The following is a 12500-nucleotide window of genomic DNA, read 5'->3' as shown; positions in this document are numbered from 1 at the left end:
ACTCGTATATATTCGAAATAATCCATTTTTAATTAATCTAAGTTCTTACTGGAATGAACACGCGAAAGTGCATTCTAGCTTTACTGCAGATAAGTGAAATTACAGTACATCAACATATCGTTAAGTTTGCACGTCGAAACTGACAGGTAACTATGTTGTTTTGTATGAGAAAAGTTTCTCTGTATAAGAAAAAGATGTATTACCACTTAGGCACCGAGTTCTTGCGTGTATTAATTAATAAAAAAAAATCATAATAATAAACACTGCACTTCCGATATGTATCACTATTTCAAATCCTTCACCATCTTTTTTTTTTTTTTTCAAACCTAGATGTGTACTTCCGTGTTCCCTCTTAACCTATACCACGTATCAGTGTCTTTCCTCACACTCCCCCCCCCCCCAACGAGAAAAAAAAAGAAAAAAAAAATAAGGATAATGATAATAATCTGCATCCTCGTCTGCAATGTTCACCGCGCTCGTCTTCTTCCCACTCGCCGAGACGACTAAGATTGATGTCAGTGCAATTGACGTCAGTAAGATGGATGGTCTCACTCTCCCTTGCGACCTCCGAGGCGGCGCATCTTCGGGTATGATGTGAACGCCGGGATGTCCCTTCCCGTTGGACGATCTTTCATCCGATGGAAATCACTATCATCATCATCATCATTATCATCATCATCGTCGTCGTCGTCGTCGTCCTCTGCTTCACTTTCCTCTTCTGCTTTTTTCTTTTTCAAATCAGTTTTCTAGTTGTTGTTTGTTTGTTTGTTTTTCTCTCTCTCTCTCTTTCTATTTTTATCTCTCTTTTTTTCTTTCTTTCTTCTTTTCTTTTCCTTTTTTTCTGATGATTATTTTTCCTTTTTTTCTTCTAATTTCTTCATTTTTTTGCCTTTTCATTTTTCTTCTTCTTCCTCTGCTTCTTCTTCTGTTTTTTTTTTTTTTTCCTTCTGATGCTCCTATTCCTTCTTCTTTTCCTGCTACTTCTCCTTCTCCTTTTCATTTTCATTCTCATTCTTCTTTTCCTATTCCTTCTTATTCTTCTTCTCTTTCTCCATTTCCATCTGTACTTTCTCATATCCCTTCTTTTTCTCCTTCTCCCTCTCCTATTCATTCTCTTTCTTCCTTTACCTTCTTTTCCTTCTCTTTCTCCTCCTCTTCTTCCTGCTTCTCCTCCTCCTCCTCCTCCTCTTCAACTTCCTCTTTTTCTGCAGCCTCCTCCTCCTCCTCCTATTCCTTCTTCTTTTTCTTATTATTTTCCATCTTCTTCTCATTCCCCTTCTCCTCCTATTCCCTCATCGTCTCCTACACCTCCTCCTTCTTTTTCTCCTTCCTCTCCTCCTCCTCCATCTCTTTCCTTTCCTTCTCTCCTCCTTCTCCTTTTTCCTTCATTCTTTTCTCTCTTCTCGTTCTTCTCCTCCTTCTCCTGTTCCTCTTCCTCTTCCTTCTCTACTTTCTTCTTCTTCTTCTTCTTCTCCTTCTTCTTCTCCTTTTCCTTCTCCTTCTCCTTCTTCTTCTCCTTCTTCTTCTCCTTCTTCTTCTCCTTCTCCTCTTCCACTTCCTCTTCCTATGCCTCCTCCCCCTCCTTCACCTATTACTTCTTATTCTCCTTCGCCTTCTATTCCTTTTTCGTCTCCGTCTCCTATTGCTTGTTCTTCTCCTTCTCCTTGTCCATCTTATTCTTACAATTATCATTCTCCTTCTTCTTCTTCTTCCCCTTCTTCTTCTCCTCCTCCTCCTCCTCCTCCTCCTCTTTCTCCTCCTCATCCTCATCCTCCTTATCCTTATGATTATTATTCTTATCTTTATTATTATTCTCCCCTTCTTCCTCTCCTTCTCCTCCCTTCCTCCTCTCCTCCTTCTCCTCCTCTCCTTCTCCCCTCCTCCTCCTCCTCCTTCTCCTCCTCCTCCTCCTCTCTTCCTCCTCTCCTCCTCCTCCTATCCTCCTCTTCCTCTCCTTCTTCTCTCCTCCTCCTCTCCTCCTCTTCCTCCTCCTCATCATCATCATTATCATCATCATCATCCCCATCCTCATCCTCATCCTCATACTTCTCCTCCTCCTCGTTCTTCTTCTTCTTCTTCTCCTCCTCCTCCTCCTCCATTTCCTACTCCTCCTTTTCCTCTTCAGCCTCCTCCTTATTATTATTATCATTATTATTACTATTATTATTATTATTATTCTCTTCCTCCTCCTCCTCCTCCTCTTCCTCCTCCTCCTCCTCCTTCTCCTCTCCTCCTCATCCTCCCCCTCCTCATCCTCATCCTCTTCCTCCTCTTCCTCCTCCTCATCCTCATCCTCTTCCTCCTCCTCCTTCTCCTCCTCCTCCTCCTCCTCCTCCTCCTCCTTCTCCTCTCCTCCTCCTCCTCCTCCTCCTTCTCCTCTCCTCCTCCTTCTCCTCATCCTCATCCATCTCTTTCTCCTCGTTCTTCTTCTTTTTCTTCTTTCTCTTCTTCTTCTTCTCCACTTCCTCCTCCTCCTCCTCCTTCTCCACTTCCTCCTCCTCCTCCTCCTTCTCCTCTCCTCCTCCTCCTCCTTCTCCTCGTTCGCTTCTTGGACTCTGAGGATTAATTTCCAGCGCCATTTCGCTTTTTTCTGTTCGTTTGATTTATCTATCGTTCTCCCCCTTTTGCTAATAGCCATTATTCTTCTCTTCCTTCCTTCCTTTTGCCGTTTTCTTTCTTTCTTTCTAACTTTCTCTTTCTCTCTTTCTTTCTTTCTTCCTTTTGTTTTTGTCTTTTTTGTTTTCTTGTCTGTGTTGAGTTATTGATAACTTTCTTGTCAGTGTTTTTTTTTTTTTTTTTTCTTGCTTTCTACTTTTTACATCTCCATTTTCTTTTCTTTTTTTTTCTTTCCCTCGGTCTCTTGATATTCTCTTCCTTATTTTCTGTCAAAACACTTATTATCTTTGTATTTTCTTTTAATTTTGTTTATCTTTATTTTATCTGTCCTAATTTTATCTCTTTTGTCATTTATCTTTTCCCCTTTCTTCATTCTATTCCTTTCTTTATTATTTTTCCCTATTTCTCTTGCTTTCCTATTCTTTATCCATCCATCTGTCTTTCAGGTAATCACTCAATCTCCCGGGGGATCGTGGCACATAATGTTGTTTTTCTATTACCTTGCATCGTTTGTATCTTGTTTTTTTTTTTTTTTTTTTTTTTTTTTGTATCTCCATGTTCGCACCATCAACCGAAAAATCCTGTTTGTCTTCTTTCAAGTATGTTTTTGTTTGGTGTCGTAATGGAAATATGTGTGTTTCACGACTTGTTTGTTTTTGTTTTTTATTTTGTTTATTTCTCTATCTCGTCTGCACATCAAAAATGAAAAAAAAACGCAAGTAATAGATCTTCGTTGATTGGCTGTCTTCATGTTTGTGTCTTTTGCCGCACTGTACGCTAACCAATACACACACACACACACACACACACACACACACACACACACACACACACACACACACACACACACACACACACACACACACACACACACACACACACACACACACACACGTCCATGAGAAAGACACCATTTCCCAACACTGTAGCTCAACACCATAGCCTTCTAAGACGAAGACATCATCCGACGAAGCATGGTGTCACCGGATCCGAATTCCAGCTTCGACAGGGGGTAATTAGGCTTAATGACACGATGGGAGATGATCGTGAGTATAATTTACGAGTGCTGGTCATGCTAACAGTAATGATAGTAACACCGATGCGTCACCATGTGCCCATCACTCCAGCCGGTGAGTATGACAGCCATGTTGTTACTCAGACCTTCTTTTGTTTTTGTTTTTCTTCGGGTTCGTTACGGTCGTGTTGAAGATGTACGATAATACGAAATTAGTCTCGCGTCATAGTTTACGGTGGATTATTTTGGTGTTGTTAATTTTTGAAGTTCTTTTCATTTCTTTTATTTCGTGAAGGATGTTATAAGCGGTTTTAACATGCTGGGTTTCCCTATGATCTTTTACACGTTTTGTTCTTCCCAGATTTATTTTTTTATATCATGATTGTTTGGTACAAAGCCATAACATGTTTCAAGGATTTTCAGATCTGAGAAAATTTACGACGATCTATTCATATCAATTTTATCCTTTTTTTCTAGATCATCCGTTTTGTGGTTTCCCCGGACTTCTACACATAGTTTAGTTATAACTAATTACATTATACATATTTTCAGTATTCTTTACTGTTTAACAGCAGCAAGATACCCTGTTACACTAACTACAGAAGATGATTTCTCATTTTCCATTATATATTCTATATTTCTACATCAGTCTTATTATATATATTTTTTTTTTCGTAAAAAAAAATCAAGGTGTGAAATAGTCTACAGACTGTGCATTCGGTACTGCAAAAAAAGTAATTTTTTTTACACCTTCTAGTAATTAAGAGAAATTTAGGATTTCAATCATCATTTCACTACATATGTTTTCAATGCACAAGGCAAGAACCATGCAATAATCACCCAAAATGTTAGAAAATCAACTAGTTTACTTCCAGAACAACACAGTTCTCTTTAGTTCTTCAACATAGTCTTGGGTATGATAGGTACAGATCATCCCTTCACTCATAGGATTCAAAATTAATCAGTTTTATGAACTAATCTTCTCACAGTTCTATCCCTTTCTGACCTTAATCGAATCAGTGTCGTAAGCTCTAGATGTTCACGCAACAAACCCGTTCAATTTTTTTTTTCTAATTACGTTGTTATATAAGTCTCCCTGGCCTCTATACCCGGTTGGTCCATCTAAGAGAAAAATTTGAATCGGTCGTACTTAAACCCATTTACTCATAAACTAAATTACTGTAGCAAAGTATACAATATTGCTTGCATATCCCCCTCCCCCCCTAATCAAAAAAAATATATATATATGACCACTTTATATATTTTTTAAATTAGATCAGTCCTAGCTTGATATCCCTTTACACTTTATATATCAAGCATGTTATCATAAATGACCCTACCCGAAGACTATATATACAGTAGGTAGATCGTCAATGGATGTATAACCCTTACCTCTCACGATGACAATGCTGTCCCGGTCTTGGAAGATTATTTTTCTTTCGTTATTCATTTTTTTTAAATTATTATTATTATTATTATTATTTTTTTTTTTTTTTTTTTTTTTTTTTTTTTTTGACCTGTTCTGCCACACACACAGGTTCTGTCAAGGGACTCGGTCACGGTGGCAGTTGATGCTGTCGTATACTACAAGATCTTCCGGCCTGTAGATAGTGTCGCTGTTGTTGCGGACTATAGGTGACTGGTGGGCTTATTATAGTGTCCGAACGCCAACGACAATGTCAACTGCACATTCACTCTGGCCCGAGCACTCTTGCAACTGGCTCCCGCGGGGGGCCAGTTTCCATGGCTCAGTTGGGGGCGAGACGATCCGGTGAAAGATCCTGTCCTCTCATTGACTTTTCTTTCTTGCTAATGTGTATATATGTATATGTATATATATATACATACATATATATACATACATATTTGTGTGTATCTATATATCTTTGTCGATTGGGAGTCTTGTAGCACTTTTTTTTTTTCTGAAATGGCACCGTACAAATCTCCCAACGAGAAGAAAAGAGCAAAAGTCTAACGAAACGCATCTTTCACTGTCGTTTCAAACCGCCCAAAAGTAGACAATGTGTATCTTCCAAATCGTATTTTGTCTTAGTGACCAGTCATATCATGACATGACGGTACGCGATCTCTGGCACGAACGATCACATATCAACACCCGGTTCGAAGCAGTGGTATTCGTAACACAAGGTGCATTTTCGAGTTCACCACAGGAACACTGGTACTTGAGTTGATAGAAATATATTGGTTAATGGATACAACTAAGAAGTATTACTAGATGATAATGTATATATATATATATATATATATATATATATATATATATATATATATATATATATATTCCTATATATGTGTGTATATGTATATATATGTAATTATTTTTGTGTGTATATATATATCAATACATATAAATATGCATATTTATATATGCATGCATATATATACATATATATGTTTATACATTTATATATATATACATATATACATATATATATATTTATATATATTGTTGTGTGAAACATTTTATCTATCACCAATTTTGCACGAAATATTTTCTGGCATAATTTCCACATGCGACAGCAGGCGTTTTATAATATTAAGACAAACCTCAGCATCAAAACGTTATTGGGAAAGCAAAACGACATATTTATGATCCATAAATGAAACTAATTCTCCGTATTTCACGTTGGAGAATTTCGTAATGTGAAAATAAGTCAACCACGATCTATGTTAATAACGTGACTTAACTACCAGTCAGACGGAAAAACTTACAGATATAGGGAATTATATGAGAAAAATATAAGACGATATCAAAAATGTGAAAGATGAGGTTCCATGGTTCCTTGTAAATCTTACACGTTTAGTTGAAGACATGAAGTTACAAATCATATTTCCGTTTCGTTGAAAAACTATATATATATTTATGCTAATCCGCAACATATTTTCATTTTTATTTAAAACTAGAAACATGCTGAATAAACTAGAAAGTTTCGCTTGCATTAGGGCTGTTAGTCATTGTAGTTACGAGGAACTTTTGTTATGAGGAAGTTTTGCATTGATAATCATGTTTCATAGTTGCTCAGTGTTAATTGCATGACGATAATCATTTCCCAGTTTCATCATTAGTTCTATTAGTGAATGAGGCGATTATCCACATTAATATCATATAAATTGTCTACCAATTGAGAAAAAAAGGACTTTTAACTTCCGCTCAATTATTAAATCGTTGAAATGCATGTCTTCATTTCTAGACACCGTACTTGGCTTTCTGCCTTACAGTTGGTTTGTTCTTATAACCAAACGAACAGTGGTATTACTAAAAGAACACTCCATCGCGTATCTGACATTAGGACATACAATACTTTAATATATATAACATGAAACTTCTTTTTTTTTTCCTTTTATTTTCCCTCAAGGAAGAAAGACATCTAAGTTCAGATCGAAGTTTCTCCGTTGGATTAGCATTGGCTTTCAACTTTCGCAGTCACACTGAAATACGTATCCTATTCCCTTTAAACTGTTCGGACTCGGGAACCTCCACAAGAGAGGTTTGAGTCTGAGTTGCAATGCCGTGTGTTGCAAGATTACTTTTGACAATCCCTGACCGCCACCCGAAACATAACAAGAACGCAAAAATAATAATAATAATACACCACATACTTTCAAAACCTCACAACTACATTTCGGTCTCGAAACCGAAGGGGTGAAAGTAACCATATAATATAATTCTCCCTCCAATCCCTAATCCTCAAGATTCTACTGATTCTTCTTGCAAGCTTGAAAGGTTGCTTCTCCCAAGCTGTCCTATGCATTTCTTTGCTTCCTTCTTTGTTTTCGTCGTTTATTTTTTTTCTTCTTTGTGTCTTCACCTTTCATTCTTCAGCAGCTGTGCCCAACTAACACTCATTTGACACATGCAGGTCCTGTCTCGAGACTCAGTCACCGTATCGGTCGATGCTGTGGTATACTACAAGATCTTCTCGCCCATACAATCTGTCACTGTTATATCAGATTATAGGTGACTCACCAGAGCGCAATACCGAAGTGTTTTGTTTTGGTTACTTGACCGCCCACCATGTGTAGCCACCATTTGTATCCGATTGTCAGTATTCACTTTTAAAGCCTTCAGTGATGATTGGAACGCTCCAGTGTTTCCACTTTTATTTTACTTTCGAAAGCGTCCTTAGAGCCACTAAACTCTCTATATATAAAAAAAAAAAAAAAATCCGATAATCTTCAAGGTGATTTCACATTGGAGGTTCGAATTCATCAGTGAAACACGTCTCGTCAGCTAATGCTCGAATCCCCTGTTCGATCCGAGCTGCTAACTGACTGGGCATTCACACTTTATGATTGATTTTTCACTTTATGCCGGTTTCCGTTAGGTGCAATCATTTCTATGGTGACTTGGAGCTCTTTTGGAGCAGCCAAAACGCTTCAGTAATAGATGTAAAAAAAAAAATATGCAGCCTCTAGTTAATGTGCCACTGTTTTCTTTCTATGCTGTAAATACACTTACGAAACAATAATACAGAAAGTTAAGATATTATTTCATACAACAGACGTTATTCATCCATAAAAAGTCATTCAAAATAAACAAAACATTTAAACCATAAATAACAAGTAAACGGTAGATATTTCGTTCAGAAAGTAATATGTAAATTTACAGCTGATTTACTGTAAACGAAAGAGTGCTTTACGTAAAGTTGAAACGTTTTATTGTGTCATTTCATCGCGTCGTTCTAACTCTCCGCTCTAGTCTATACAGTTTCCTCGACCAAAAAGACACGCATTAAAAGATAAGTTAACCGAAAGAACAGATGATAAAAATGTGTGTATATATATACATATATATATACATATATATACATAAATATACATATATATATATATATATATATATATATATATATATATATATACACCCACCTTCCTTTCTTTTTCTCTCTTTTTTTTTCTTTCTTTCACTTTTTATACACTTACTTCTTCCCAACCAAACTGCCTCTGGCTCTTGGAGAGAAACCGAGGTCCTCCGAGTCCAAAGAGACTTTACAAAGACCAAGTCATTCTCAGGTCCTGACACGGGACTCGGTGACTGTTGCAGTCGACGGTGTCATTTACTTCTCCGTCAACAATGCCCTTAGGGTCGTGACCGTCGTATCGGATTACAGGTAACCCATCGGGGGACGAAGTGAAAGCCGTTTTTATCTATAAGAGACTTAAACAAAAGAGGAAAATTTTGAACAGTTGTCTGAATTACAGAGGGAGAACCAACGCTCGTTTTTTTATTTTTTCTCTTTTTTTTCCCAAAAGTCTCAAAATATCCTCACATAAATAGATACTAAGACAATCGATCATTGATATAACTTGGCTTGTAATTTTTCCATATCATTTTCATAAAATAAAAATCTCCATATAAAAAAAAGCCAATGTCCGCATCTGTATGATAAACTTAATAAACCCAAAAATCTTTCCATTCTGGAAGAGCGAGTGTCTGGTGATCCCTGCGTCATTCTCGACACAAAACAGCTGGTCATCTCAACTCGCACAGTCAGCACCTCTTGCACTCACAGGTCGTCTTTGCCACACCCTCTCATGGGATTTCTTATCACACATTGTATTGCCGAGGTTTGAACTCATCTGTACATAGCGTGATTCTTAAGAGAGACGTCAGTTATAAGCCGTTCATTGGCGTCCGTACGTTCTTGTTTGATTAATTATATCGACACTTGGTATCAATGTTCAGTGGTAAGGGAAGTACTGTAGTTAACCAGCATGAGGAATCTTGCTATGGATGTTCTTTACGGAATAAATAGAAGATAATGAGACACGATAAACAATTTTACTTTTACAGTTTTAATGCGAAAGAAATAAGGACTATTATGATAGGAGACTGTTTTTAATTTCTGTTAAATAATGGTTCTTGTGCACGAAACAAAGCCTCTGACAAAATTGCCCCCCTCCCCCAGAAAAAAAAATCCATAATTATAAAACGTTACATAACCACACGTAAAAAAAATCAATCTACACAAGGCATTAATTCTAAAATGTGTTAAATTTAATTTTAAAAAGATACCCATTGTCAGCTTTTTTTTTTAAGAAAGCTCCAAGTCATCATATAAATCATTCAGCCATTCAGCCTCTTGAGCAATTTAATCATATAATCCAGTAATGCTTCTTTATCACAATGATCAGAGTCCTCGCTGGTGGTACCGTTCAATATGATGTTTTCAGGTTTCACAATAATACTCCATCTATGTTCGCCTTTCCAATTAGGATAAAACTCTTTCATGCAGTAGCTCAGATACCCTTCTTGCCACATATCTTTGCCCTTGCCGGTAGATTCCCAACCTCAAGAGAATACAATAACTTTCATGCTCTTTTATTCCGATTTCAAACTCCATTTTCACATTGTTTAATACGTACACATCCCATTTTAGATTCTGGAAATCCATTTCGTATCACATATTAGAGATACACTAACAAGCTAACAAGTCATGATCTTTAACAGTAAAATCAAACTGTAGTTCAGTCTATTACGCCTTCGCATATGGCCGTTACAGTGCAATGTAGTTACAGAACAATATAGTGATTGACTGTATTATTTCAAAGTTACCCATATTTAGTTTATTCGAGACACTGTCCACAAATCTTGTCTATGTTGAACTCGCTGTATCGATTCTGCTGCCTCAGTGCCTTGATAAAGAAACTCCCAAGTGGCTTTGTGGATTTGGCTTTTTTCTAAAAAGCTGGCTTCGAATGATGCTTTATTTTTGGTCTCTTCCATTTATTCACAAAATGGGTAAATTGTCATTTCATTTGAAGTCCCTCCCCTCTCTACAGCAATAGAAACCACTACTCAAGCCATATTTTCTGGCCAAATGAGTGTACCCATCACATATCCTTAAAGAAGGACCATACACACCTCCAGCGCTTCCCGTAAAGATCCATACCCTGAGCATTTCCAGTTTAAGTTTCAACCCCAAAGAGCATCATCCAGCTTTCTCACACCAACGTAGCATTTGGCACCAATCCGCTCCCCCTCGGTGCTAGGGCCCAAATACCACACCGCCAACTCAACATGGTTCTTGGTATCGGCCCAACACCTTCTGAAGTAACCTCACACAAACCCTTCTTTTTCCTCTTTTTAAGCTTTCCTTGGCAATCAGCTTTCTCCCCCCCCCTCCCCCCTACCCCTCCCCCCACGGCTTTCTATTACCCTCTCGCCTTCCAGACAACCTCCGAAAAAACTAGACATCATCTTCCTCCTCTTCATCGCTATGCCCACCAAGCAAGGACAACCAGCATTGAACCTCTGCCCACCCACCCACTTACCAACCAACCCAACTCCCCCCCTCAAAAAAAATCACTAAGTTCCCCCTTTAGTAAGCTCCCTAGCAACGATCTGCCCATCACTAAGCTCCCCCATAAGTAATCTCCCCTTCTCCATCAGATCTTAACAAGAGATTCCGTGACAGTGGCTGTTGACGGTGTTATTTACTTCCGTGTAAAAGATACCGTGAACGCAGTTACACAAATCCAAAACTACAGGTAAACAAATGAGTTACACATTTTCAAAAAAAAAAAAAAATCAGGTAAAACAGTATATATATATATATTCCAATAGCAATTGTGACATGGCAGATGATTATAAGTCTTAGTTCCCTGTTCCCTAGGGCTTATATTCGTTTAAAACAGTCACGCTTGGACTTAACTATCGACTGCATTCAGAAGCACAAGTGTTGTACGCACGTTCAGTTCTATCTATTCAGAGTGTCTTTGGATAATGTGCATTTATTATATATATATAGATTATTATTATAACTTGGTGATGATATTTTTTTTACTAATAGCCGAGCTAGTCATAGTAGAATAGCTTTTTTTGATATCGCAAATTTAGAAGAAAATGGAGATTTTGAGTAATTCAATGTACATTTACACTCATGACCATAAACAAAGGAAACGGAGACACACCCACCGATAAACAGAGGAGGGAAATACACGTAGATCAGTCGACTGGGTAAGGGTTGGGAAAATATGAATGTCACCGTGACACGCAAATGCCACCTCTCTGATCAGGAGTCAATAAGATGCTAGATGGAGACATATGAAGAAGCACGATCATTACAAATGTGCACCTTAAAAGCGACGAATAAACAAATGAACACCGAGGTCCGTGGATTCAAAATTGTCTTGGCATGCGCTGTTCCAGGTGACATGTACGTACAGACACAAAGACAAACACCACAAGCACGAAAGACAGGTTGCACAAAGACTCTTCACTGCACACACATACACACACGCACACACACATACACACACACACACACGCGCACACACACACACACACACACACACATGATCTGCACCACCGCGACTGCACCACATGCAACATGCAAATACAGCACACGCCTTCTCAGGAGTGTTGCCCTTCCAAGCAAAGACATGCTGAAGGACAATGCTCAAGCACTACAAGCAAACTGCTGTGCACTGACATCTAACACAAAATTCAAAGGACACCCACGTACACACACTCCCGAGCTTGCAAGTAAAACTGCACCTTGCTGATACATCTTGCACTTGCAACACAAACATGATACACAACCAGACCAAAACGGAACAACATGAGAATAACGCAAACATGCAAAGCACACATGCACGAACTTTGCACGCATAGACACATCTGCACGTATATATGACTATATATATATATGGAATCCTGCATGAGGTTCTGCATGGAAAAAGTGAGAAAAAAGGAACATGAATGTATGCAAACCCGCACGAGAAACTCACCCGAATCACGCACACACACACACACACACATGTACACACACACATGTACAAACACACACAATGAACGCACACACACACACCTACGCATCCATGCACATGACACACACAAGCATGT

At 38.2% G+C, this 12500-nt stretch overlaps 1 protein-coding gene across 22 annotated transcripts in view; it reads left to right on the top strand.

The window, feature by feature from the left end:
* The window catches only part of LOC122253079 (band 7 protein AGAP004871), a 588497-nt gene that overhangs the window by 522401 nt on the left and 53596 nt on the right, over positions 1–12500 (top strand). For 5 of the 22 annotated variants that reach the window (XM_086550299.1, XM_086550196.1, XM_086550202.1 and 2 more), the window contains exon 5: positions 11046–11143. The exons of 11 other annotated variants lie outside the window; for them this stretch is intronic. In XM_086550299.1, the coding sequence (XP_086406425.1) occupies positions 11046–11143 (98 nt within the window). Of the gene's footprint in view, positions 1–5168; positions 5267–7512; positions 7611–8665; positions 8764–11045; positions 11144–12500 lie in introns of all 22 variants that reach the window. 6 more of the 22 variants (XM_086550334.1, XM_086550223.1, XM_086550326.1 and 3 more) reach the window with 3 other exon arrangements.

This window comes from Penaeus japonicus, unplaced genomic scaffold, assembly GCF_977035675.1.
Source record: "Penaeus japonicus unplaced genomic scaffold, GWHDUDI00000001_assembly GWHDUDI00000002, whole genome shotgun sequence".
Taxonomy (NCBI): domain Eukaryota; kingdom Metazoa; phylum Arthropoda; class Malacostraca; order Decapoda; family Penaeidae; genus Penaeus; species Penaeus japonicus.
Note: the sequence above shows the minus strand (reverse complement) of the source record. Positions and strands in the feature narration are given on the sequence as shown.